Raw genomic sequence first — 27,058 nt, forward strand, 5'->3', positions numbered from 1 at the left:
CAAACTTTCCTTCTGTTACGATGATGAAAATATTAAGATATTTCATTTCATACAATAAAATCCGAAATAAAAAAGTGAAAGGGGTGGGGTGTGGCACAATTAACCCTTATCAAGTACATCATTTTTGTAGACCATGTTGAGGGAATCAATATCGAAATTTTAACCAAGGTTAAGTTTTTGAAATCTTGTCATAACTTCGAAAGTATAAGGGCTTAGTTCATGAAGTTGGGTAATAACGTATCACTGAAGATCCTGCCTGAGTTTTAGGTCACACGATTAAGGTCAAAGGTCACTTAGGTTCAACGAACTTTGGCCATTTTGGGGTAACTTTAAAAGTCTAAGAACATTAAAAGTTTATGGATGCAGTTCATGAAACTTGGACATAAGAGCAAAAATGTATCCCCAAATATCATATGCGAGTTTCAGGTCACATGACTCAGGTCAAAGGTCACTTGGGGTCAACGAACTTTAGTCATGTTAGGGGTATTTGAGGAATTGTCATCATAACTCTGAAATTTTGCGGATTTTGTTCATGAAACTTAGACCTAAGAGCAATCAAGTATCCTTGAACATCCTGTGCAAATTTTCGGTCATATGACCAAGTCATAGGTCATTTAGGGTCAACGAAATTTGGTAATGTTGGCGGTATTTGTGGAATTGTCATCATAACTTTAAAAGTTTATGGATTTAATTCATGAAACTTGGACATAAGAGCAGCAATGTATCCCCGAATACCCTTTGCGCGTTTCAGGAGCATGGCTAAGATCAAAGGTCATTTAAAGGTTAATGACCTCTGGCCGTATTGGAAGTGTGTGTTGAATTTGCATCATAACTTAAAAAGTTTATGGATCTAGCTCATGAAACATCGACATAAGGTAATCAAGTATGAATGATTGTTTTGCACATGTCTTAAGTCAGGATCATTGTCACAGGTCATTTTGGGTGAATGGACATATTTTATTATGATATAGTATTTTCTTCTATGAATAATTCAGAAGCAGCACTGCTGCTATATCGAATTGCGTAATGCAGGGGAGACTGCCCAAGGCGTTCCATATGTTTTAACCATTTAATTTATTTTCCTTTTAGTAGTCGAGTGAATTATGTACTGCTCACTGCTTTGCCCCATATTAAAAAAAAACACTGCTAAAGATTTCTATATTCTTCAATGGGAGAAGAACTAGTTTCGAACTATATTCTAGAATATGAAAGGATTTTGCCAACTAGGAAGCATGCCGTGCAAACAACTGTAAAATGGCTCGAAATGAATTTTGAAACGCCTCTTTAGTAGATAAGACAGAGTATACATTGGTCACGCCGTTTGTGGTAGAATGACAATACCGAGATAAAGTTTGTACAAGCAATAGATAACATCCACATGTGATCTAATTCAGCAAAGCAATGTCGTATCTGGACAATCTGGTCAAGAGGGGCAAACAGTCTGTACAACCAACTAAATTGCTAACTAAATATCTAATTAACTAACAAAAAAAGAAATAATCGCCGGCATATCGCTTTATCGTGAAATCAATCGGACAAAAAGAGGTAAAATGTCAGAACCAAGCACCCCAATCCCGCCAATCCGCTAAAACAAAATAATAAAAAGGTCATCAAAATTCTTTCAGATCATCATTTGCATCATCTGTTTTCTCTCCCTTCTCTTATATCTGCATTAGACCAATCGAAATGTGTCGGGAACAGTTACAACAACAATACATGCATTATGGCAATGCATTAAAAATAACGCTCCTTCCTTTTACGGATACCCAAATTCTTAGTGTAGAAAAACTTCATGTCCCGGTAATTCTGAAGAAGAGTGAAATCTCCCCAGATCGTCCGCGGATGCCGGAGATACAGGCCGAAGACCTCTTTAAGAGTCCCCACTTCAATAAGAAAAGAATTCTCTTCTTTGGTCCATCTGGCGTCGGTAAAACAACCGAAATCAAGATGTGGCTAGCGAAATGGTGTCAAAACAAAGGTCCAATGAAAAAATTCAGCCTTGTTTTTTACATTGACGGAGTGAAAGTTGAAATTGGAACTGGTCTCGGTCAAGCAATAAAACAACAATGCTTGCCATTTAATACCAGTTTCACTCCGGAGGGTATCGAGAGTATGTGCAAAGAAAGCGCCGATGAAATATTGGTTATCCTTGACCACTACATGAAATTGCAAAGGACTGGTCAGTCAGGGTGTCAGCAGAATTCTAGCTCCCTCGAAGATATGGTTCTCCTTCGAGACTTTCAACACCTAACCGTTTTGGTTGCCACAAAATCCGGAGGGATCGGGGATTTTCGTGAGGTGTATGGAAATTATGACCATGTGAAAGTAGAGGGAATAAGTGGCACTTCAGTTGACACCTACATTAGGAAGGTGTTCGACAAAAGAAAAGACTTTGGCTTAGAGGTGAATAAGAAAATTAAGAAGACGGAAATGCTGAGTGACTTGGTGGCTTCACCGGTGCTTCTGTGCATAATGTGCCAGATCCTGAAATGGAATGAAATCCCTGCCTCACTTGGTGAGCTAAAAACTATTTCAGCATTAATTGACAAGTCCATCGATTGCGTCATGAGGCATGCATATAAAGGCCTGAATACCGAGCCAAACGCACATTCAGCCTTAAGTCCAAGCACGCTAAGAAGCACCATGAGTTTCCAGACCCGGCCGAGGCCTACACTCTCGGAAGACCAAACAGTGGCGCAATTGTCAGTCGTAGCACTAAATTGCTGTTTCAAGGAAGGTCAGCAAGAAGAAATTGCTTTGTCTGAAAGCGACTTTGATATTTGTGGGGACTTGAAAAAAGACGTGATGACAGAAGGAATTCGTAAAGGACTCTTGATGAAATCTGTTCATGAGGAGTTTCTTCCTTCTACTCATGAAGCATGTGAAGGGAAAATCTATAGCTTCCTCAATGGGCCATTTCAGCAGAGGCTTGCTGCTAAACACTTCTCCAAACTCCTCCATGGAAACGACGAAGAGAAACAATCATTTCACACAAGTCTCCAGAAGATAAGGTCCATGGATGATGCACATTCCCTTCGAAATTTGATACAGTTTTCTTGTGGAGAGTCCATCGACGCGGCAAGGAATATCGTAAGCCACATGGTTGGCCTTACCTTGGCCTACGAAAAAGATGTTGGCCCGCATGCAAAGGAAGGGGAAGGAATCAATTGGAAAGCCGGTGATGGGCAGTACCAGTACATGGTCGAGTTCATTCTCGCATTAAACTACGAATCAAGAAGTAATGGTCGTCTTAATGATGTCCTGCATCCATTGGTGAAAAGGCTACAGATCCTGTCCCCATCGGACATCCTGACCAGATCTCTTGCCTACTTCTTAGAACACGTTGTAGATCCTCGTGCACCTCCAACTGACGAATTCAAGATAGAAGTTTTGGACGTCCCACGTAGGATGCAAGACAGTCTTCCCAAAAAGAACAACGTCGACTATAAATATGAAGAAACCGCCCCTGTTTCAATACAGATTGAAGATTCATCTCCTGCTGGAAGTTCTTTCCAGCCACCTCTGACGCAAACCAGCATTAGGAAATTGAGCATCAAAGTCAAGGGGAAAACGACGGCAAGAGACAGTGAGTTTTTTTTTTAATTTGTATCAATAAACATATGTCACGTGCTATATGGTAATTACTTCAATGTGAACGGTAATTTGGAATATGTCCCTTAGCTAAGATATTTTTTTTTGTTTCAAATAATTATGAACTTCATAGTGTATCCAGTGCACGAAAAAGTCCCCATTTATTTGATTATTTGCAGGACATGTGATTCATTACTTGTGATTTATATTTTTGGTTGCATTTAAGCGCAACTCATCTTGCAACGAGCCCTTGCGCCTGGGGGTGCAGTGCTTCCACTCTTCCTGAAATCCAGGAAAATCTAAGAGGTTTTGCTATTTTCCGGGATCATTCCAGGAAGTTTTCCAGGAAGTGGGGAATTCCAGGAAGTTTTCCAGGAAGTATATCATGATAATATGATATTATATTATTTGAATATTATATCAAAATCTATCACAAAATTGGATCATTTTAATTAAACTGTCAAAATTTTTGCTCGATCGCTTCTCTCGCTCGGGTCTTTTTGTAAACTTTTCCTGTTACGTCATCTTTGCCCCCTCAATTTTTTTGCTCAATTACGGCACTGGGCCCTATATTTATTTTTTTGTGTGTATTGAGAATTCTAGGATATTTTGTAAAATTCCAAGAACATTCAGAGTAAATTCCAGGAAGTTCCGTTTTGAAAAGTGAAAGCACTGTGGGGGTGTTTCACAAAGATATAAGTAGGCCTATGACTTGAATGCTGGTGCTTATATTACCTGCAATGCTTACTCTTGTACATTAAGCGTCGTCTTGACATGATCTTACCAATACCGTCATGCCTTTTATAGCGCTCGCAACTTGGCATATTAATATTCTTTTTATTTCACAAAATCTTTCTCTTAATAATGTTCCTAGTAAGTGTACCAAATCTCACAAAAATTTGAAGGAAAAGAAAATATTATTTTCTTGGAAAAACCCTCGGTAGTCCGGGTTATAATTGAGCAAGGTGCCACACGAAAAAGGAGAAATTTTCATATAGTGCTTCTAGACCATTTTTTTACGCTGAATATGAATAGGCCTATATGAGGTAACCAGGCTGTATCCTGAAAATTAACCTGTGAGGGCGCTTTTTTCAAAATGGCCGCCAAATTTTCAGAACATTTGAATTTTCGTACATAGATTTTGACATAAACATTTAATTGCCACAAAATTAGTGTCATATGAAAGACAAATAAATTTCCTACAATTTGGTACCACTTATAGGGGATAAGTAGGTAATTTGGCTGAGATTTTAAGTAGAAAAATGCATTTTTTGTCATTTTTTCCCAAAAATTGAAAATTTTGCAAATACATGATTTTACATAATTCTAAGAAAAATGAATCAATGACCTTGAAATGTTCCAGAAAACTTTATTAATATACTATTATTATGTGGATGAAATTCCAACTCTGTATCATTCTTCTTAGCAAATTTATAAGGTATCAAACTTGAATACTTCAATTTCAGAAATGTCGCTTTTTGTATGCATTTCCATAGACTAATATGTATAACATGTATAATATGTATAATGTATACTGTAGATAAAAATTAAATCCAATTATCTCCGCTCGTTAATCACTTGGATTGTTAAGAGTAGGCTTTCCTCTATCAGCTACATAAAACAAAATGTTGGCACATCAAGGCCTAACACTCTCATGGGGTGGGGAAGTTGAAGCCCCCCCCCCCCCCCTTTGGCTATATTATGTTGTTGTATATTGCCTATTTATTGGAAAATCACCATTTTTTTTAAGCACCCATTGAGGCAAAAACAGGCATTTCTACTACAGTACAGCCACTTTGATTGCTTTGAAACCACTTTGAGAGGAAAAAGTAGGCTTTAATTATTCTACCAGCTACATCCAAAGAAGTGGCACATCGAAGCATACGCCTCTTTGCTTTTGCTTAATAGTGCATATTTATTTGAAAATTCATAATTTTGGACCCAACGTTGAGGCCGAAGAGCGTTTGTGCTTTGTTGCACACCCCATTTTACTGATTTGAAACCACTTAGGATAGAGTAGACTTCATTCTTCTAGCTTCATATAAATAAGCACTGGCACATCGAACCCTAGCCCTCTCAGGGGCTGTCTAAGTCACCCCCCCCCCCCTCTATATCATGTATATTGCCGATTTATTGGATATTTCACCATTTTGGATCACTCATTGAGGCAAAAGCGCATTATAGTACAGCCAATTTTATTTTCTTGCAATGACTTTGAGAAGAAAGAGTAGGCTTTGCTCTATTAGCTCCATATAAAGAAGTGTTGGCAAATCTAAGCCTATCTCCTTCAGGCGGCTGTTGAAGTTACCCAACTAATTTTCAGTATTTGGCTATTTGTTGAAAAGTCACCATTTAAAGCCCCCATTGAAGCAAAAAGGTGTCTTTGATATATAGTTCTGCCACTTTTATTGCCTTGAAACCACTTAGAGAGGAAATAATAGGCTTTGCTCTATCAGCTACATAATTTTGTGCTGGCAAATAAAAGCCTACCCCTTCTGGGGGCTGTCGAAATTAGCCCCCTCACCCCTTTGTGTCATTGCCTATTTATTGGAAATTCACAATTTTTGAGCCCCCATTGAGGTAAAAAGGCATCTCTGATATATAGTACTGCCACTTTTACTGCCTTGAAACCAATTAAGGAGGAAAGAACATGCTTTGCTCTATAAAGAATTGCTGGCACATTGAAGCTTACCCATCTGGGCGGCTGTCAAATCACCCCACCTCTCTTGCATTATTGCCTAATTATTTGAATATTCACAATTTTTGAGCCCCATTGTGGCGATATGCCCTTCTGCTGTATAAAACACACAATTTCTCTTTCTTGAAACCACTTGGAGAGGAAAGAATAAGTTCCCCTCTTTCAGCTATATATAACAAATTGCTGCCATATCGAAGCCTGACTCACTTCAGGGGACTATAATTATGCTACCCCACCTTTTTACGATTTTTGCCTATTCATTGTAAAAATCGCCATTTTGGAACCCCCGTTGAGGAAAAAAACGTGTTTCTAGTATATAGTAGAGCCACTTCTTTATATGTAGCTGTTAGAGGAAAGCCTACTCTTTCCTCTCCAAGTAGTTTCAAGGCGGTAATAGTGGCAGAACTATTTATCAGAACCGCCTTTTTGCCTCAATGGGGGCTCCAAAATGGTGAATTTTTCAATAAATAAGCAATAATAATAAAAGGGGTGGGATGATTTCAACAGCCCTCTGATGGGGATAGGCTTTTATTTGCGAGCATGTCTTTATATGTAGCTGTTAAAGCAAAGCCTATTCTTTTTCTCTCCAAGTGTTTTAAAGGGTGAAAAACGGCAGAAAAATAATCAGAAATGACTTTCTGCCTCAATGGGGGCTCCAAAGTTGTAATTTTTTCAATAAATAGGCAATAATGCAAAAGGGATGGGTGATTTCGACAGCCTCCTGGAGGGGGTAGGCTTTTATTTGCCTGCACCTCTTTATATGTGGCTGATAAATCAAAAACCTATTATTTCCTCCCTCAGTGGTTTCAAGGCATTAAAAGTGGCAGAACTATATATCGGGAACGCCTTTTTGCCTAAATGGGGGCTCAAAAATGGTGAATTTCAAGAGAGAGAGAGAGAGGGGGAGGGGTAATTTCGACAGTCGCCTGAAGGAAGTAGGCTTTATTTGCCTGCACCTCTTTATATGTGGCTGATAAAGCAAAAACCTCTTCTTCCTCTCTATTGGTTTCAATGCAGTAAAAGTGGCAGGGCTGTATACCAGAAACGCTTTTTTGCCTAAATGGGGGCTTTAAAATTGTGAATTCTTCAATAAATATGCTATAATGCAAAATGGATGGATTAATTTCAACAGCTTCCCGGAGGGGGTAGGCTTTTCTTTGCAAGCACTTGTTTATTTGTATCTGATAGAGCAAAGCCTACTCTTTCCTCTCCAAGTCATTGCAAGAAAACGAAATTGGCTGTACTATATAGTAGAAACGCACTTTTGCCTCAATGGGCGATTCAAAATGGTGTAATTTCCAATAAATAGGTAATATACATGATAATAGAGGGGGGTTGACTTATCAGCCCGTGAGAGGGATAGGTTTCGATGTGCCAGCGCTTCCTAATAATATGTAGCTGATAGAGCAAAGCCTACGCTTTTCTCTCCAAGTAATTACAAGAAAATAAAATTGGCTGTATGATATAGAAACGCCCCTTAATATGCCTCAATGGGTGATCCAAAATGGTTAAATTTTCAATAAATAGGCAATATACATGATATAGAGGAGGGGGTGACTTAGACAGCCCCTTAGAGGGCTAGGGTTCGATGTAATAGCGCTTATTCATGTAGCTGGTAGAACACACTCTACTCTCTCAAAGCAGTAAAACACTATAATGCACAAACGCTTTTTTGCCTCAATGTTGGCCGGGGTCCAAAATGGTGAATTTCCAAATAAATTGGCAATAAGCGACACCCCCACCCCATGACAGTGTTAGGCCTTGATGTGCCAACATTTTGTTTTATGTCGCTGATATAGAAAAGCCTAGTCTTAACAATCCAAGTGACTAACGAGCGGAGATAATTGAATTTAATTTTTTAACTACAGTATACATTATACATATTATCCATGCACATGTTATACGTATTAGTCTATGAAAATGCATACAAAAAGCGACATTTCTCAAATTAAAGTATTCAAGTTTGATACCTTATAAATTTGCTAGGAAGAATGATACAGAGTTGGAATTTCATCCACATAATAATAGTATATCAATAAAGTTTCTGGAACATTTCAATGACATTGATTCATTTTTCTTAGAATTATGTAAAATCATGTATTTGCAAAATTTTCAAATTTTGGGAAAAAATGACAAAAAATGCATTTTCTACTTAAAATCTCATCCAAATTACCTACTTATCCCCTATAAATGGTACCAAATTTTAGGAAATTTATTTGTCTTTCATATGACACTAATTCTGTGGCAATTGAATGTTTTTGTCAAAATCTATGTACGAAAATTCAAATGTTCTGAAAATTTGGCGGCCATTTTGAAAAAAAACGCCCTCACAAGTTAATTTTCAGGATACAGCCAGGTTACCTCATATATTCATATTCAGCGTAAAAAACTGGTCTAGAAGCACTATATGAAAATTTCTCCTTTTTCGTGTGGCACCTTGCTCAATTATAACCCGGACTACGGGCAGTCATTTTCAGATTGAAAAAAAAAAATGGTACCCTATGTCTGTGCACCCATTCACTTTGCACACGTTTTGGATATTTTGATGAGAAAGGCTGCATTTTGAGGCCGTCACATGAAGTGCCCAAAATTCATTATTTTTCCACCATTTTGAGTTGGATTTTTAAATGAATATCTGTCTATATGTTGCAGGTGTAAAGTTTGTGTTCGTTGCGTATCTTCTTTCACTAGAATCGCGCAGATACGCGTGTGCGCAGACAAGAGGGACTGCGCAGACTTGGGAGAACTTGCCATACATCAATTTAGTGTAACACCCCCTTGTCATGCAATGGCAGCTCGGGGTATTGGGGGGGGGGTCATCATATGTTCCATTTGTAATTTTTCAGGTAAAAAGAATAAAGGGAACCCACCGAAGGATTATTCTGTAATAATTAAAAATATTGTCAACTATGAGCTAGCCAGGCGTCTTGTAGACGCATGTCCTTATCACTTGAGAGTCTCTCTATGCCTAATATATTTGGAATATTAAATTAATGTTGAAACTGGGGACTAACAAGTCATGATATGTCATTAGCGAAATGTTATGTTCATTACCATCGATATTATTATAGATTAGACGTGTGAATTACCTGGAATTATGCTACACTTATTTGGAACGTGCATTTCTTTGAAAGTGTGGCCTATACCAGAAGAGGAAGGGTGCGCTGACGGCGCCTTGAGGTACACCCTCAAGGAAATCCGATTAGGCACGTCATTGCGGGTCGAAAGTTTGCACGGAGTCCTCAAAAGAAGGCAAAAGAAAGGGGGAACGCATCTAAACTATTAACAATTTTGTTCGTGTGTCTCTGTGCCCTTCATCCAATGCAGGCACACGCTGTCTTTTAGCAGCAAAGTTCAAGCCAGTACCAGTAATCAGAGAGGACACAAGATTTCCCTATTCCGACAATTCAATTCATAAAGATGCTGTTGAATCTACTCCCACCATGCCAAAAGGTCAGTACAAATAACATCGTAATATTCAAGCATTCTGCACTTCAGCTAATTATAAATTAAGTATGGTTTGTGAAAATAGTCTTATAATTATTTTCGTAAGCATCTTTGATGTTTGTGAGATAATAATATGCACCGTGTATTACTATACGCTGGACGCATTTCTATATCAGGTAATTGCGCGTAAGTAAATCATACACACAATAAAACATTAATTATGTAGATATTATGTTATTTCATTAATCTATATATTTTTCTCATAAGGTAATGATCATTCTTAGTGATCAGTTAATTTGAGAGAGACAAGTGTTAACTTTATTGAAGAATAAGTTAGATGCTAAACTTATGTAAATAGTTATTGATTCAGAACGTGCATCTGATCACTAGTTGCATATCATTTGAATTAATCACAATGGAGAAATTGCATTATAATATGCAGCATTTATATACCGCTTAATACAAATGATTCTCGACGCTGCATACTATTACCCCGGCTCTATAGCGACGTGTGCACGTATAAAGCCATTGCAGTTTGAAATCCCATCGAGGCAACAAGTTTCCCCTCCCCTCCCACGCTATGTACTTTTTCTTTTATAATATCGGGATTTTATATTATACTATCGAGTGGGGAGGACCAGACGTCAGTAAATAAGGTGAACGTGTGTAGGGGCTGCATGATCGTGAGTCATTGCAGTGTTTTTGTATCACGATTTATGATGCTCCTGTGAGACATTACATTATGGTTGGGAGGTTGGGAAGAATTATGTCAGCATGGTTTGCAGGTTGGGAGAGACATTAAGTCCTTGAGCCCCATGATACAAATTAGGAGCAATATCAAATTATATGCTTCAAAGATGTTGATTACCAAGATTTGAGGGAAATACCCGTGGGAACTACTATCCTGCGGGTGAGTCACGTGATCAACAGCCCCAGGGAGGAGTTACTACCCTCCTGGTGTTCACGTGACCATATCTTTCGGTATGCCGCAGTTCTAATGCATATGTAGTCTTTTGTTATGTCTCACGACTTTATTCAGATTGTGTTGATGTTCATTACCTTTTATGTTATTTAGGCATATTACCTATGTGTTTTGATGCCTCGTATGGAATTATATGGCGAGCAATGGCAAATTATTTGTACACATGTTTTTTCCCTAAAATGATTTTTTTTCTTCGTTATTGATTTATCTATTGCTTTATTATTATCATAACTTTTATCGTTTAAAATGTTAAAGTTATTTATTTCATTCAATTTCATCTTTTTGGGGGAGGGTTGGGCGTGATCAAATGAATTGCTAAGAATGTGAAAACATGCTTAGACGTAGACACAGACTTACTATTTTATTTGTTGCATATTTCATACACGCACGCACACACACCCTCAAACTTTCTGTCTCATTAACATACATGTACGAGAAAATACACCTAATTTTGTATGCAGCATAGCAGGTGATAACATAAAAGATTAAAACATCCCAGTAAAGAGTGGATTTGAATTCATAAAGATGTTCAAAGAAGCATAAAGATGGAAATTTAATCGTAATGGTTATCAAAATCAGATGTTATATGAAAATGATATGTTGTTTCGCCACAGAGATAGTCACATTGTAACATAAAGATAAGAGAGCGAGCGATGTCACACACTCCCTGTTTATTTTGTATTTATCGTAATTGTTATTTCAATCATGGACCTATTGTTTCAAAAGAAACTTATTTCATTTTATGTTTGTGTAATTTTGATGAAAATGATACATAATGTTCATTGTTGATCAAATATAGATGATGTATTTAACTTTGTCCTCTTCCTTCTGTTTTTAGAACCTGGAGATGGAGCTGCTCGTAGGCGCATACCAAGAAGGGGTAATTTATTTGTTGTGTCCATACATATACCAAACTAAATAATGTAAACATATACACCCCACCCCACACACACACATGCACAGTCTATGGACTCATTTATCAATACGCCCCAAAGTTTCTGTTTTTGTTTCTGTTGGACGTATGTGTGTGTGTCTGGTCTTATACACTATTTTTGTCTCACCTGCATAACAGAGTTGAGACTATAGGCGCCGCTTTTCCGACGGCGGTGGCGACGGCGTCAACATCAAATCTTAACCTGAGGTTAAGTTTTGAAATGACATCATAACTTAGAAAGTATATAGACCCAGTTCATGAAACTTGGTCATAAGGTTAATCAAGTATTACTAAACATCCTATTAGAGTTTCATGTCACATGACCAAGGTCAAAGGTCATTTAGGGTCAATGAACTTAGACCATGTTGGGGGAATCAACATCAAAATCTTAACCTGAGGTTAAGTTTTTGAAATGTCATCATAACTTAGAAAATATATGGACCTAGTTCATTAAACTTGGACATAAGGTTAATCAAGTATCACCAAACATCCTGCATGAGTTTCACGTCACATGACTAAGGTAAAAGGTCATTTAGGGTCAATGAAATTTGGCCGATTTGGGGGTATCTGTTGAATTACAATCAAAACTTTAAAAGTTTTTGGATCTAATTCATGAAATTTAGACATAATAGTAATCAAGTATCACTGAACATCCTGTGCAAGTTTCAGGTCACATGATCAAGGTCAAAGGATTTAGGGTCAATGAACTTTGGCCGAATTTGGGGTATTTGTTGAATTACCATCATAACTTTAAAAGTATGTTGGTCTAGTTCATAAAACTTGGACATAAGAGTAATCAAGTATCACTGAACATCCTGTGGACATTTTAGGTCACATGACCAAGATCAAAGGTCAATGAACTTTGGCCATAATGGGGGTATCTGTTGAATTACCATCATAACTTCGCAAGTTTATTGATCTGACTTTTGAAACTTTGACATAAGAGTAATCAGGAATCATTGAATATCCTTTGCAAGTTTCAGGTCACATTATCAAGGTCAAAGGTCATGTGAGGCAAATGAACTTTGGCCACATTGGGGGTATTTGTTGAATTACCATCCTATCTCTGTAAAGTGTATTGGTCTAGTTCATAAAAGGTGGAAATAAGAGTAACCAAGTATCACTGAACATCTTGTGCGAGTTATAGTAGTTTTCAAAGTCAGCACTGCTGCTATGTTGAATCGCGTGATGCAGATGAGACGGCCAGAGGCATTCCACTTGTTTCTAAATTCAAACCAGTACACGGGCCCCATTTTCAGACTACAAGTCTGAAAATGGTCCCGTGTACTGGTTTGAATTATTATCCATTATCCTACCACCTACAGACAACTTGAGTTAAATTGGCCGAAGGTTTTTTTTTTTAGCAAATCATGCTTATATCATTCACAGTTTATGAAACAGTTTGAAATGAAATGAGGAATTAGTAATAATTCTGGACCGGGGACGTCCCAGGTAATGGTTGGTGGGTGAAATATATGGATGTGTGCAGAATTGTAATGACCTTCTTCTAAGACCAGTTCAAACAATTGCATTCCAGTTGAAGCAATTAGCAATACCAGTTAATTTGTTTTTCATCAAACTGTTGTTACTGGTCCGATAAATGGTTTGCAGTAGATTTTTACTGGTTTCCAGTATATTTTTACTGGACCAGTAAAAATCAACTGGAGACCAGTTCAAACAATTGCATTCCAGTTGAAGCAAAGTAGTAATACCAGTTAAATTGTTTTTCATCAAACTGATGTTACTGGTCCAATAAATACTGACTTTATTTCAAGTCACATTATTTTTTTCTTATAATTATCATTATTATTATTATCATTATCAATATGATTATTATGATCATTGTTGTTATCATTCTTATTACTGTTATCATTGTTATTGATATTGTAATTATTATTATATTAGTAATATTATCATAATTATCAAGTATTAACATTATCTTTAAAAAAATCATTTAATTATGATTAAGATCAAAACAAGATATATTCCTCAGATATAGTCCACTGGTCTAAAGTAATTCATTGTTTGATATTGAGCTGGTCAAGCCCTGTAATACCAGTGATTCGGATAATGCGGATCACGTGGTTTAGCTCATTTGCATATTTCCTATTTTTGAAAGAAAAACAGGATTTATAATATAATATCCTTGCAATGGCACTCATTGATGTAAAAAAAAATCTAAATTAGTATGTGAACTAATTCACAATTAAAATGTATTATTTCATTCATCAAATTTAAATTAACAGCAGGAAGATTAATTTACTAACCATCTTTTCAACCACTCTTCACTGACCATAATATATAACAAACCAAATGCATGTAATAAATAGTAAGACCAGTTCGAGGACCAGTCAGACCGGTTGAAACTACTAGTAAAGAACAGCTTGAATATGATACCAGAATGAAGACCAGTGAGACCAGAAACACGATATAAAAGCAGTATAAAATTCCAGTAAATCAAGTCCAGTTTAATTTAACTGGACAGTTTTAACTTGACCAGTATGACCAGTTAGACCAGTAAATCGATGTTCCAATTTCCAGAGTTACCAGTTAAATTCTACTGGTCTGACAAGTCCAGCAGAACTGGTTTTTCCTTCTGGGCTATGGAGCATTTTGTAACAATATTTTTTGTAAATTTATGAATCATCTTTTTCAGATATCAAAGAAATCGATAAATCCGAAGTATCGACCTCAGACCAGATTTCTTCTGGAAGGTATGGGCAAGTTTACAAGGGAGATTGGAATGGCATCGAGGTGGCCGTGAAGCGTGTAAATAGTGTTAAAAAGAAGATGGGAGACGGTCTGGCAAGGGAAATCAAGATGAATGCGTAAGTTTCTTTTTCTTATTCAAACACGGACTCTCCGCCACTCTATTTTCCTTTTCCTGTGAATCCGTTATCAAAATCAGATATGATATCAAATAATGGCAGAGTTTTATTGATTCAAACTAGTATTGTACTCTATTTTACTTTTTTGTTATATGTTTCTACACACTTAGAAAAATAGGTTCAAGCTTGCAGCTGTAAAGGTACAGACCGGGGCCGCATCATACAAAGAAATATGATTTATCCAATCAATCGTTACTCTGTGAAAATCCATCATTGTCATAATTTGTTTGTACTGGAAATTTGCAAATTATTCAAATTCAATTTATTTATTTCACTTCCATCAGACAAAAACAAATTGTATACCATATATAAACATAAATATTTGTATCCGTTGCCAAAAAATTAATAATACATATGTTGTGAAAATACACTAAGACAATTTGGGCAACATATTGTAGGTTTTAAATATGTATACTATTTTTCAATAGAAATTAAATTGAGACGGAAATGGAGGGACCCACTACAAAGCAATGCTTGTACATTGTGGGCCCCACAGAAAAAAATAGATAACACAACAAATAACAAACTAACAAAGTATATACAGATAATCAAATGAGAACAAAAATAAATGAGAGGGAAATACAAAATAAATACGAAGTTATCAAAAAATATAGTTGGATAAAGGACAAAACAACCCGTCCTAAAATATATCCACCCTTCCCCAACCCACCCCCCCCCCCCCAAAAAAAAAAAGAGAGAAAAAGCGGGAGAATGCCCTGAGAAGATGGATGGGCGCTGCTGAACGTAGATAGAACACATGCCATCTAATCGAGGACTCAAGCAAACTAAAGGAGAAAAAATATATAAAATAATCTGGAAAGAATCTGCATCTGACCAAATGACATCCTGAATATTTTTTTCGGTCAAAAGGTCAATGGTATGTCACAGAGGTTACTCTTTACATTCTCGACGCAAATGCCCTTAATTTTTCAAGTCTGGTTTAACTACCCCCACCAAATTAAAAATTGTCCTTATATTGTATGTTTCTCATGTTTACTGTGCTCTTCCCGAACTCGTGAATGGTAAAGGAAGCTATCTTATTTGTCCTTCCGAAACAAAAATGATGTGAGAGAAAAATGAGCCGATACATTGACATTATACTGTTTTTGTTGAAATATGCTACTATAGGCTATCCATAATTAAACCACAACTTTAAACCAGATCAAACCCGGCTTATACTGGCCAAGGTGTACGCTTCATTATTTGATATGATCAAACTTGTATTAAATGTGCGCCGAACATGCCGAAAGGAGATTCCGTCTAATGGGCGTTTTCATTTCTTCTCGCAGGTTGGTCGAACATGACAACATTGTAAAGCTGTATGCATACTCGAAGTATAAACAAGGAATCGGAACAGAATATTTATGCTTCGACCTAATCTTCCAACTCATCGAAGGCTCCACTCTTAACGACGCTATATTCGAAAAAAAATGGGAGTATCTGGTAAGCTCAGCCAATCAAAACGGACCCGTTGCTTCAACTGCTTTAATCAAATGCAACTCTTAGTTGCATACCCAACATGATTTTCCTACAATCAAAAACGTGCATTCGGGCTTAGCATTCCTTTACCTTCTTTCCCTTTTCGTGGAAGGGATAGGGGAGGGGTGGCTGCCAACGAGAGCCTAGTGGGAACGCACCTACTCATTCGCTGTATCACCCTTTTGTAGAAATAAGCGAAACGGCATAACCCTCTTACATTACATACGATTTCAATCACCTGTTTTAAGTGTAATGCTTGTTTAATTTCAACTCTTAAATCAATTTTCGTGTGGGTTGACCTGGCATTTGATTGTGCTTTTAAAAACGAAGATACCATTTTATAATCATGATAAAAGATTTATGTATCCTCATTTAATCCATGTATTATTATTTTTTCAATCAGTGCCTAAACTTGTCAATCAGGTTTTAGAGTAAAATCAAATTGCATCATTTTTTTTTCTTTTATGACAGGAATCCCTACGTGGGAAACTTACTATTGCCAGAAAGGTGTCAGATGCAATCTCGCACATACACTCAAAGGAATTCACTCATTCGGACCTGAAGTCTGATAATATCTTGGTAGTAGTTCAGTAGTCATTATTAGTCTAAAAATATCTTGGTAGCAGGAAGCAGTTCAATAATATGAAATAATTATCTAGCATCTACTTTTAACTTCGTGAAAATGTTATGTGTTTTCAGTCACACACACACAAAAAAAAAACGTTTGAACTTTTATTTACGACCCTAATCTTGATGATTTTTCTTTAGGGTATGTTTCTCTTTCCACGGATACTCTAAAGTGTTGATGAATCAAGGGGGAGGGAGAGGTTCTCACCTTATCAATTTTCTTTTCCCTTCGACAAAGGGATCTTTAAATGTTACCCAAGACTAAAAAAAAATACATGAGAAATGTTATCATTTTATATCGAAGATACTTTGTAGACATTTGCATTCAAAGTGGGAAATTATCTTGAACAAGAAACAGTTCTTGATTTTTTATTATAAAAATAAAATTCTGCTTTCATAGCTCTCATTACACCGTTGCATCTCTACAGGCTTTAATTTGCAGATACATACCCCATTTTTCAAAGCTGGCTTGCCAGCACGCAATGACTGTACTTTCTTTACTCGCTGGAGAGTATTCCAACATGACATGACTTTCCTGTTGTGTTTTCTCCTCCACACAGATTAGGGAGGCAGACAACGAACCATTCGTTTGTGATTTAGGATTGGCCCACGGACTCACCCACTCAGCGGTAACCGAGGTCACTTCTGGGGCGCGAGTTGGGGTCAAGAAGTGGTGCCCTCCGGAGTCTTGTGGGAGAGATTTCAAAGCCACATCCGCGGGAGATGTCTGGTCCCTGGCCTGCTTGTTCCTAGAGCTATTCACGGGGCATCACGTGTGGGAGGACGAAACAGGTGAAGAACTTTCAGATTTTGAGATCCACAATCAATTGTGTGGACATGATTTCGTACCCAACAGCATCTCTCACATGTCTGAACTCGACAAACCGATGATCGAGGACGCACTCAGGAGATGCTTCACCGGAGAGCGAGACAAACGCCCTTCTGCTGAAGATCTAACCAAGACGTTTTATAAGGTCCTGTCGACGTTTTCAGAGTAACTGGTAAACTTGATTAATATGGTGTTCAATCAGACACTCTTTGACCTAGATAATCAATTCACGAATGAAATATTCGGATTATAATGGGCTTAAGACATACAATGTACCTATCTGGCGGTCTACAGATGTCCATGTCACCGGACTCAATCAGTCATTCGTTGCCACAACGTTTGTGCATTTTCCATTCCCAAGGGAGTATTCCAGCCAGTCGCCAGACGTAAGGCGCACATAATGTTGTACAATGACGTTCACTTCCTGTCGGGTGACTGTTGAGCTCCTGAGTTTATATGGGCACTGTGTGGATGATTTAACTCATCATTTAAAGGAGAATGAAACCTTCGGAACAAGATAGCTTGTGTGAAAACAGAAAAATCAAAGAAACAGATCAACGAAAGTTTGAGAATAATCGGACAAATAATGAGGAAGTTACGAGCATTTCAATATTGAGATCACTAATGCTATGGAGATCCTCACATTTGCAATGCGACAAGGATGTGAATTGAATTGAATTTATTACAGAACGTCAACATTTTGTTCAAAACAAGAAAATATATACATAAACAGATAAACAAAGACAAAATAGTATTTTTTGTCAAACAAAACAAAATCAAAACAAAATATAACAAAGCAACTTATATATAAAAATATACACTATAAACATAAGCATTATTCGGGTACTCATTTTAACAATGAGTAAAAAAGAAAAAAAAAAGCTGATGTCCAAGAGAGGACAAGGAAAACACAAGGAAAGTGGGAGAGGAAAGGGAAATAAAGAGGAAAGAAGTTCGAAAATAGAGAGGACGGGAGAGAGGAAGAGTGAGAAGAATGGCATCATCACATGTAAACTTATTGTGTAAGAATATTGCGAGTGTATTAATTCAAAGTGTTTGCCGGTTGATATTTTTAGTACTCAGAATTCCCCCCTAATATTAATTATGTTTTGGACAAAAGAACAAAATAATTTAATCAATGCATCAGTTTCCAATTTCATGATGTAAATAAATTTTTCCTGGTACTCCATTTCAGAGAACCTAATATTAAGGGTACTTATCTTTTCAAAAAAATCTTTGCGCAAATCATTATATTTGTTACATTTCATTATAATGTGAAACTCATCCCCCACCAAATTCAAATTACAATCCTCACAAAATCTCAGGTTAGATGGTATCTTCTCCGGTCTTTTGTACCTCCCTGTTTCTATTGGTAGATTATGAGCGCTCAGTCGGAGCTTGGTTATATTTTTTCTCAAATTGACATTGTGTATTGAACATAAATAATTTTCTTGCCTTATATTGAGTTTGAATTGCCTAAAAGTTCTTAGTTTATTTCCTTCCCTACTGTCCCTGTCGTTAAATAAATCTAATTTAAACTGTTCATCAAATCTCCGTTCCAAGGATGTTTTGCATATTGTAATAAATTCTTTTTGGGAAATTGGTATATTTTCTGGATCGAGTATGGGGGTGTCATTTTTCCGACAAATATCTAATATGTTAAAAATATCCTGAATTGTCTTAAGCCAGCAATTGTTTCCGTTATTCAATAGACTTACATTTTCTACAAAAGCTTTGTAAACCAAACTATCTTCGTCCATATTACGTATTCGAATCCAATATTTAAGTATATTTATTGCAATTTGGATGACTTTTGGATATCTACCAATTTCAGCTGTCGCTGCTAAGTTATTGCATTTGCGGTTTACCCCAAGAATATATTTACAAAATTGAATGTGCACCTTTTCAGATTCATGTTTAAAATATAGCCCTGTTTTCCCATCAATTAATTGTAGATTTTTTTCCATGTCTATAACATTTGTACCCAATATTTCAGATCCATAAAGTAATATCGGCTGTATCGTTGCATCGAAAAGATGCAACAAGGTTTTAGTGCTAGGAGTATAGGAACCAAAAGATTTGTACAATTTGAACAATGCTCTTCTCGCTTTATCAGCTAAATCCCTTGCGGCCACTTTAAGTGATCCATTATTGGCGAAAACAATACCAAGATATTTCATTTCCTTAACAGTGCATAGTGTTTCTCCATTAATTTCAAATGAAACCTGTTCGTTTGATCTCCCTGATTTTGAGCACACCATAATCTTAGTCTTAGATACATTTATGTTTAGCATCCAGGATTTACAGTATGTGGTGAATTTATCTAAACAGTGTTGCATACCTTTAGGAGATTTCGACACAATAACGAGATCATCAGCATACATTATACAATTTAGTTCTTTATCAAAAATACTGGATCGCTTACTGATGTATCAAATATATTAGTTAAGTCATTAAGAAATAAATTAAATAAAGTTGGACTAATTACGCAACCCTGTTTTACTCCAACATTAGTATAAAAATATGGGGTAACACGGCTTCGTCTAATTTGATCGATACTTTACATTTTGAATACATGTCACGGATGACTCTTAAGAAATTGCCACCAATACCATGTTCTACAGTGCGTATCAAAAAAAAGTTTACACTTTGAAAAAATCCTGTAAAATTAAACATTTGTAATATTCTGAAGATTTTTCCACATTTTAACATTAGTACAGATCCATTAAAGCAAATGACGATATAACTGTCGAAAAATATTTCCGCTTGAGTGAGCACCACTTTTGAAAAGTTAGTGAAAAATGATTTGCGCAGAACTTTGAAATAGTTTTGCGAATAAAAGTAGAACTTAAACATGAAGAAAAAGTGGAATTTAGCTAGTAAAATTGATTTAAAGATATCTTTTAACCTTTTTGACTTGTTTCCTTGCCCACAAACATTTCAAAGTGTGCGTTGCGCCCCACCCCACTCCCCCACACACCGAGGCCATCGTGACGATATTTGCTTTACACTGAGCTGTGATTTACATGGAATGGCTTAGGCTTTATTTTCATTTTGTTAATCAGTATCGGGCTTGGAAAATGTGTGGAGAAATAAGTATTAAATGAAAAATGAAACATAAACCCACTTTCAATGATAAAAACTTCGTGAAAAAATGCTGGAGATGTCTGATATAAACTTTTGTTCAGATTCAGTTATGTCCTCACATCCAGCTGGCACTAAAATGGTAAAGGTTGTGCTTACTAAGTGTTGAAATTTCAATTTGGGTGGCAAAATTGTTACAGAATGCTTGAATGTGTCCGTTTTATTTCAATTGACTAAAATTGCAAGGGAAATGTATGAGAAATGTTTCGCAGGGCAAGTTTGATTTCGCCCTTCCCCCTTGACACAGCGTGAAAATGAGCATTTCTGCGCAAACAGATTTCTGCGAGCTTTACAAAAATGGACAGCGCTCACTCAAGTGTAACATTCTGACAAAACTTTTACTTTCATTGGATAGATGAGACCCAAACCCAAAATTATATGTGAAAAAATTACCCACATGTTGTATATTTTTTCATTCCCAGGGCTTTTTCAAAGTGTAAACTTTTTTTTGATACGCACTGTACTAGTTTGTACCAGAGGCCATCTCTCCAAACGTTGTCAAAAGCCTACAAGTCTACAAAGCATACATATAATTTATTATAATTATCATCTATTTTACATCTTATATATTTATCAAGAATAGTTTTTAGAACGAACATGTGGTCCGACGTTCTATAACCTGATCTAAAAGCAATTTGATTGGCTGTATTGAATTTATATTCTTCTAGAAATGATACCAAGCGACGGTTTAGAACTGAGCAAAAAACCTTTCCAAGACAACTTGAGAGGGATATTCCTCGATAATTTGAGGGATCGCAAACTGAGCCACTTTTGTAAAGAGGCTTTAAGAGGCTTCCTGACCAATTATCGGGAAAATGACCACTGATAAGGATTAAATTAAATACCTTTGACAAAACTGGTGACAACACAAATTTTCCAGCTTTCAACATTTCGTTCAAAATAGCATCATTTCCTGGGGCTTTCTTTCTCTTCAAAGTTTGAATACACTCTAACACTTCATTGGGAGTGATCTTAAAATCAAGAGATGAAAACGTGTCATGCAGTTTTGGGTTATTTACATGATTCTTAATTTCATTTTGATCTTTCGAAAGTAGGGGTTTGTGATTCATGAGTTCTTTAAAATACTCGAACCATCGCTTTGGTTGTATGTTATTAACTGGACTTTTTCTATCAGTGTGCAGTTTTTCTAGGTCGTTAATCAGGTCCCAATAAAGTTTAGGGTTCTCACTTTGGAGATTGTCTAGTTTGTCAATTATATGATTTCTCTTATTACGTACAATTTCTTTTAACCTTCTTTTCAACCTTTTCTTCATGGTGTAATATTGCTGCCTGAGGCCTCTATCAAATGGATTTTTACACACTTGTCTACACAATAGTTTTACGCGACGCCGAAGAGCAAGGCATTCACCAGCTTTAAATATTTTCTTTTTGTTCTTTTTCTTTATGTTTTTTACCCGAGGTATTTTGACTTTTATTTTCGCTTTATCTGCGATAGTTAAGATACAGTTTGTTACGTCATTGACTGCGTTTTCAATATCAATGTTATTTGCACAATATACCTTTTCCTTTATTTATTTTATTGTGATCAATATCTCAGGTGTTTGTAGCGTTTTAGCAAAGGCTGCATCACTTATATGCGGTTCCCATATATAAGCTTTAGGATGGGGGTTCAAAGCTTGTTTTTCTATTTCACACGGTCTTTGACGTTCAAGTGTGGATGACATTAAAGATAAGACAATTGGGCAATGATCAGAAAATATATTGAGATCATCAACATAGAAGTATGATATATCATCCAAAGCACCATTTTCAACAAGAGCATAATCTAATACACTGGGAATTCTGGCATTCGCCTCATAGCAAGTAAATTTCCCAGTCAAATCTCCAAGTTTACGTCCATTTACTATTCTTAGATCACATGCTTTACAAAGTTCAATCACATCTTTGCCTCTTTTGTTCACGGGCCTTGTGTCTTGATTTACCCTTGTATAGGCCTCTGAACAATCGAGCGTGAAAGGCACTGGTAATACCCTACCATCACGTTCTGAATCGTATTCAATGCCGTCAGGTAAGGTATTAGTATGAGCATTTAGATCACCCATTATCATACATTTACCTCGGTTCTTATAAGTTGCGATATCTTTCATGATTGCATCGATTAAATCTACTTTTGACGAAAAGGTGGAGTTTTCTGGGCTTAAGTAAACAAAACAGATATACTGCTCCTCAAATGAGTCGTGGATACTATTACCTATCTTTATCCAACAAAATTCGCTTGAGGTGTTATTGATAATTGCAACCTGGTGCTTAATAGATTCTTTGATGTACAGGGCCAAGCCCCCTGAGTCAGCTTTAGCATTTTTATGTTTCTTCCTGCATATTACTTTATTGACATATCCTTGTAAAGACATATTTTCCTTCGGCCCTATTTTTATTTCTGCCAGACAAACAATATCATATGAATTAAAAACGTTGACAAAATCCTCTTCTTCCAATTTTGAGGAAGATTTAACCCCGTCCCATCTCTTATGTATCCCATTTACATTCCAATAACAAATTTGAATATTTTTTCTTTCAGTCATAAGGTGTATTCACGTTTCTCGGTCCTCAGATAGACCTTAAACAAGAAGTCTATCGTTTATTTCGTGAAGAGCTCCTTTCAATTGCCCACCGGAGATTTCCTGCTAAAACTCTAGTTCCATTCTTGCTAAGGTGATAACGATCATCACTATACAGATTAGTCCACGGTAGAGCAGGTTTCTGTGATGAACAGTTTTAACTCTTCTGTCATATAATGCATCAGCCATCAGCATACTATTGGCCATGTCCACACGCTGCTGATACAATTGGTTATCATCTCGGGGCGTGCCGAGAGATATAACTATCTTAATTGATTTGAAGGACACTTTGATCAGACCAATGAGATTGTTCATTTTACAAGCACAATCTAGTGCACTAGACCGTTTAACGTCATTCGTTAATTCGTGGATTATCACGGTTTCTGCATCGCTTAGAGTTTGCTTTGCCTCACTAGATTTCAACCAAGACTCAACATCGTCCATTGTGTATTTAATTACTTTATGTAACTTAACATTTTGGGAAAACTTATCAGGATCAATCCCACTTATATGTGAATTTCCAACTATAACAACTTTTCTCATTTTCTTTCCGGTTTTGTCATTCAATTCAATTCAATTTTATTTATTTCACTTCCATCAAACAAAAACAAATTGTATACCATATATATAAAAAATAAGTATTTGTATCCATTGCAAAGAAACAAAAATGATAATACATATGTTGTGAAAAAAAAAAATTACACGATTTGGGCAACACATTGGAGGTTTTAAATAAGTATAGTATTTTTCAACAGAAATTAAATTAAGATGTAAATGGAGGGACCCACTAAAAAGCAATGCTTGTACAATGTGGGCCCCTCAAAAATAGATAACAAAACCATTAACATTTGCCATTTGCCCTCTGCTTCCATCATACATGTTATGTTTATCTCTACTCATATCACACTCGTGATCGTTTCTTTTGTCATGTATTGCGTTCATCCCCTCAGTCGTTCGCTCATTTCCTTCATTTCGTGCATTCCTCTGTGGTGATATCTCTCGAGCATGTCGAGGTTGACCATTCCTCGGTCTGTCAGCGTCACGATATGGGGCAGCAACGTCGCTGTATCGGCTGTATCTTTTTTGTTCTAATCCTCCTCCTGTATGGCTTCTTCCTTCTCGTCTATCACAAATGAATCTCTTACGTTCTCTCCATTGTCCCTCTCCTCTGTGATAATTTCCTCTATATTCACTCCATTTTATATCATCTCTTCCTTCTTTCCTTCCTCTAGTATGAGTGTATCTTTTTTGTTCCCTCCATTCACCATCACTTTCACTGGCTTGCCATTGTCGTTTGATATTGATCTTTTCTTCATTTACTCTGTCGATTTCTTTCTTCGCCATCTTGAGTTGCTCAACTGTTTGATCCAACTCACTTTGGAGCTTGTTTGATTTCTTTTCCTCATTTTCATTGTATCTTTTATGCATATTCAGTTCTTGTTCTTTGCTTTTGACGACTAGTCTTTGTTCTTTGAGCAATAGCTCATATTCGTTCACACGAATATTAATCTCTGATTTCAGTTGATTAATACATTCTTTCAGAGAGATTATTTCATCCCGCTGTTTGTCCATCGTTGTTTTTAGTTCATTTTCATCAGCACAGGTACATCTACCTTCATTTTGTGTTTGGAATTTGATATCTCTAATACACTTGATTACTTCCTTTTCCATATTTTCTATGGCTCCTTTTAGTTCATTGATATCGTTTACATCCTGTTCATGTTTCTCATTGTTCCGTTTAGGTTCATTTTGCTCACATAATTCGCGGATAATATCTGCATCAGCAATTTCACATTCATCACAAATATATTTGGCCCCATTCACACGCCTAATATAGGTAAGCATGTGAGCGGGCATCCCTGTGCAAGCAAAGTGGAAATAAGCTTTGCATTTCTTGGTACTGCATCTGGTCATAGTTTTAGTATCACCTGGCGATTTACACTTTTTGCAGTAATACTGACTATTTCTGTCTCCATCTGGAGACAGTAATTCAGATTGTGTGTCAGGTGGAGTCTGAAACGGACCATCATTAGTTTCGTCATCATCAGGATTCATCTTGCTTATTAGCGTGTATTGCAAGTACCTGGGTTAACGCGGTCCGCTTCGGTGATTCGGAATAGCAGCGTTGAAAGGTTCAATGCCGGTCTGATGCGGCGTACAGGCCTATGGGCCTACGAAGTATATAGTAGTACGTAGTATATATGCGTAGGTATGTCCCGTATACTCACAGTGTTTATTAGCCAAATGAGAGTTCAAAATCTCCTTGAGTCTTTCATGATGTTGAGGTGTCATTCCACTAGCCTTCCCAAGGGCACATACTCTCTTAACAAACACTAGATTTTCCAAGATTTCCTAAGAAAACATTATATCCAGACATGTTCCAGGACCCCGGGGGGGCCACTTACATTGACGAGTGGATACCATGCGCGACCAAAAAAACACGTAAAAAGGATGTCCATTTCACGATAGGGCACGTTACGTACGTAACGTGATAAGGGTGTCAAAAACACAGAAATAATGAAAAAAAGGGTATCTATTTCGCTAGGAAAATTACGTGTTTAGGGTCGAATTTGCGGGGATGATAAAACAAAATTAAAATGTTTTATAAAGGATGTCCTTTTGCCCCAATACTACGTGTTTAGAGTCCTATTTGCGCGAGGTGTAGTAGGTGAGGTCGTACTAAACCAAATAAGGTAAAGCCGACGACCGAAGGACCCATAACAATAAAACATTCCTGTACTTGTTAAGGGGTTCATTTCAGGGAATATTTGCCAAGAGTATCGTTTTGTTTCCAATACTTGTTAAGGGTAGTGTTTCACACGCCAATACTTGTTAAGGGGTGCATTTTCAGAATATGGAAAATACGTGTTTAGGGTGCTTTTCGAGACCCCATGGTCGCGCATGGTATCCACTCGTGAATGGAAGTGGCCCCCCCGGGTCCAGGACACGTACCGTCACCGTCACGATCACATTGATCTTGATTACATTAGGATGTGTGATGTCACTTGTGAACAACTCTCCCCATTACTTTAGTATATATTTCACTTAAACTGCCTCTTTTAACACGTCTATCAGTAGATCATGTGTTCTTTCTACAGGAGCCCAGGACCAAAATCCAGTTGAAACCAATTAGAGCAAAAACAATTGAAACCAGTTGGCCAACTGGTTTCAATAGGGAAATTGGAACAACTGGTTCCAATTGAAAACCAGTTGCCAACTGGTTCCAGTTAAAACCAATTGGGCAACTGGAACCAGTTGGCTAATGGTTTCAATTGGTTTTCAACTGGTTCCAGTTGTTCCAATTTCCCTATTAAAACCAGTTGAAATCCAATTGGAGGCAACTGGTTTCAATTGGTTCCAGTTGAAACCAATTGGAGGCAACTGGTTTTCAACTGGAACCAGTTGAAACCAATTGGTTTCCTACTGGATCCAATTGGAACTTCCAGTTGGAATGAACTTAATTAGTTACAAATTAATTAGCATTTGCACTAACTATTGCTCATGCCAACACAGAAGCAGTGTTATTTGTCTATTAATACCAATGTAAAGGGCATTGATATGTAGATGTTCATATTGGAGTTCTTCAAATATATGTATTTTTATTTGATGTGATTTGGTAACAGTTAGTGGTGTACTAATTATCTTTTAATCTGTTCTAATTATAATCTTTAACATTTATGAACATGGTTTTCACTGCTAAGTATTCTAAAAACTTATCTGAAAAAAGTGTGGTACTTCAAATTGAAAAAAAATCAATAGATACAATGTAAATTAGGATGAATCTCATAAAACATTAATAAGTGCACACTGGCAAAAAATATGCAAATTAACTGGTTTCAATTGGATCCAGTTGGGTTACT

The 27,058-nt window shown here is 36.8% G+C and overlaps 2 protein-coding genes and 1 long non-coding RNA gene across 3 annotated transcripts; 2 read left to right on the forward strand and 1 right to left on the reverse strand.

The window, feature by feature from the left end:
* The first annotated feature begins 9,475 nt into the window (after positions 1 to 9,475).
* On the forward strand, positions 9,476 to 14,341 carry LOC121416615. The gene is made up of 3 exons (XR_005970215.1): positions 9,476 to 9,742; positions 11,557 to 11,598; positions 14,309 to 14,341. It is a non-coding gene; the product is annotated as an uncharacterized LOC121416615 (long non-coding RNA).
* A 2,038-nt stretch (positions 14,342 to 16,379) lies between these two features.
* Positions 16,380 to 17,772, forward strand: LOC121417762 (mitogen-activated protein kinase kinase kinase 20-like). The gene is made up of 3 exons (XM_041611495.1): positions 16,380 to 16,400; positions 16,491 to 16,598; positions 17,207 to 17,772. Exons 1-3 carry the CDS (start codon positions 16,380 to 16,382, stop codon positions 17,642 to 17,644), a joined length of 567 nt encoding a protein of 188 aa, XP_041467429.1. The 3' UTR covers positions 17,645 to 17,772.
* A 5,103-nt stretch (positions 17,773 to 22,875) lies between these two features.
* Positions 22,876 to 25,042, reverse strand: LOC121417763. The gene is made up of 2 exons (XM_041611496.1): positions 24,095 to 25,042; positions 22,876 to 23,656 (listed from the first exon to the last, which is right to left on the reverse strand). The coding sequence occupies exons 1-2, from the start codon at positions 24,867 to 24,869 to the stop codon at positions 23,265 to 23,267; spliced, it is 1,167 nt and encodes a 388-aa protein (XP_041467430.1). The 5' UTR covers positions 24,870 to 25,042; the 3' UTR covers positions 22,876 to 23,264.
* Between the last annotated feature and the right edge of the window lie 2,016 nt (positions 25,043 to 27,058).

This window comes from Lytechinus variegatus, chromosome 6 (genome assembly GCF_018143015.1).
Source record: "Lytechinus variegatus isolate NC3 chromosome 6, Lvar_3.0, whole genome shotgun sequence".
In the NCBI taxonomy this organism is placed as follows: Eukaryota; Metazoa; Echinodermata; class Echinoidea; order Temnopleuroida; family Toxopneustidae; genus Lytechinus; species Lytechinus variegatus.

Bases quoted from the DNA above. Each gene is read 5' to 3' on its own strand.
- LOC121417762 (XM_041611495.1), top strand. From the start codon at position 16,380: ATGTATCCTCATTTAATCCAT. The intron at 16,401-16,490 runs GTATTATTATTT...CTTTTATGACAG, and splicing joins TGTATCCTCATTTAATCCAT to GAATCCCTACGTGGGAAACT. The intron at 16,599-17,206 runs GTAGTAGTTCAG...TCCTCCACACAG, and splicing joins TGAAGTCTGATAATATCTTG to ATTAGGGAGGCAGACAACGA.
- LOC121417763 (XM_041611496.1), bottom strand. From the start codon at position 24,869: ATGGAAAAGGAAGTAATCAAGTGTATTAGAGATATCAAATTCCAAACA. The intron at 23,657-24,094 runs GTAGAGATAAAC...AGTTACATAAAG, and splicing joins CGATCACGAGTGTGATATGA to TAATTAAATACACAATGGAC.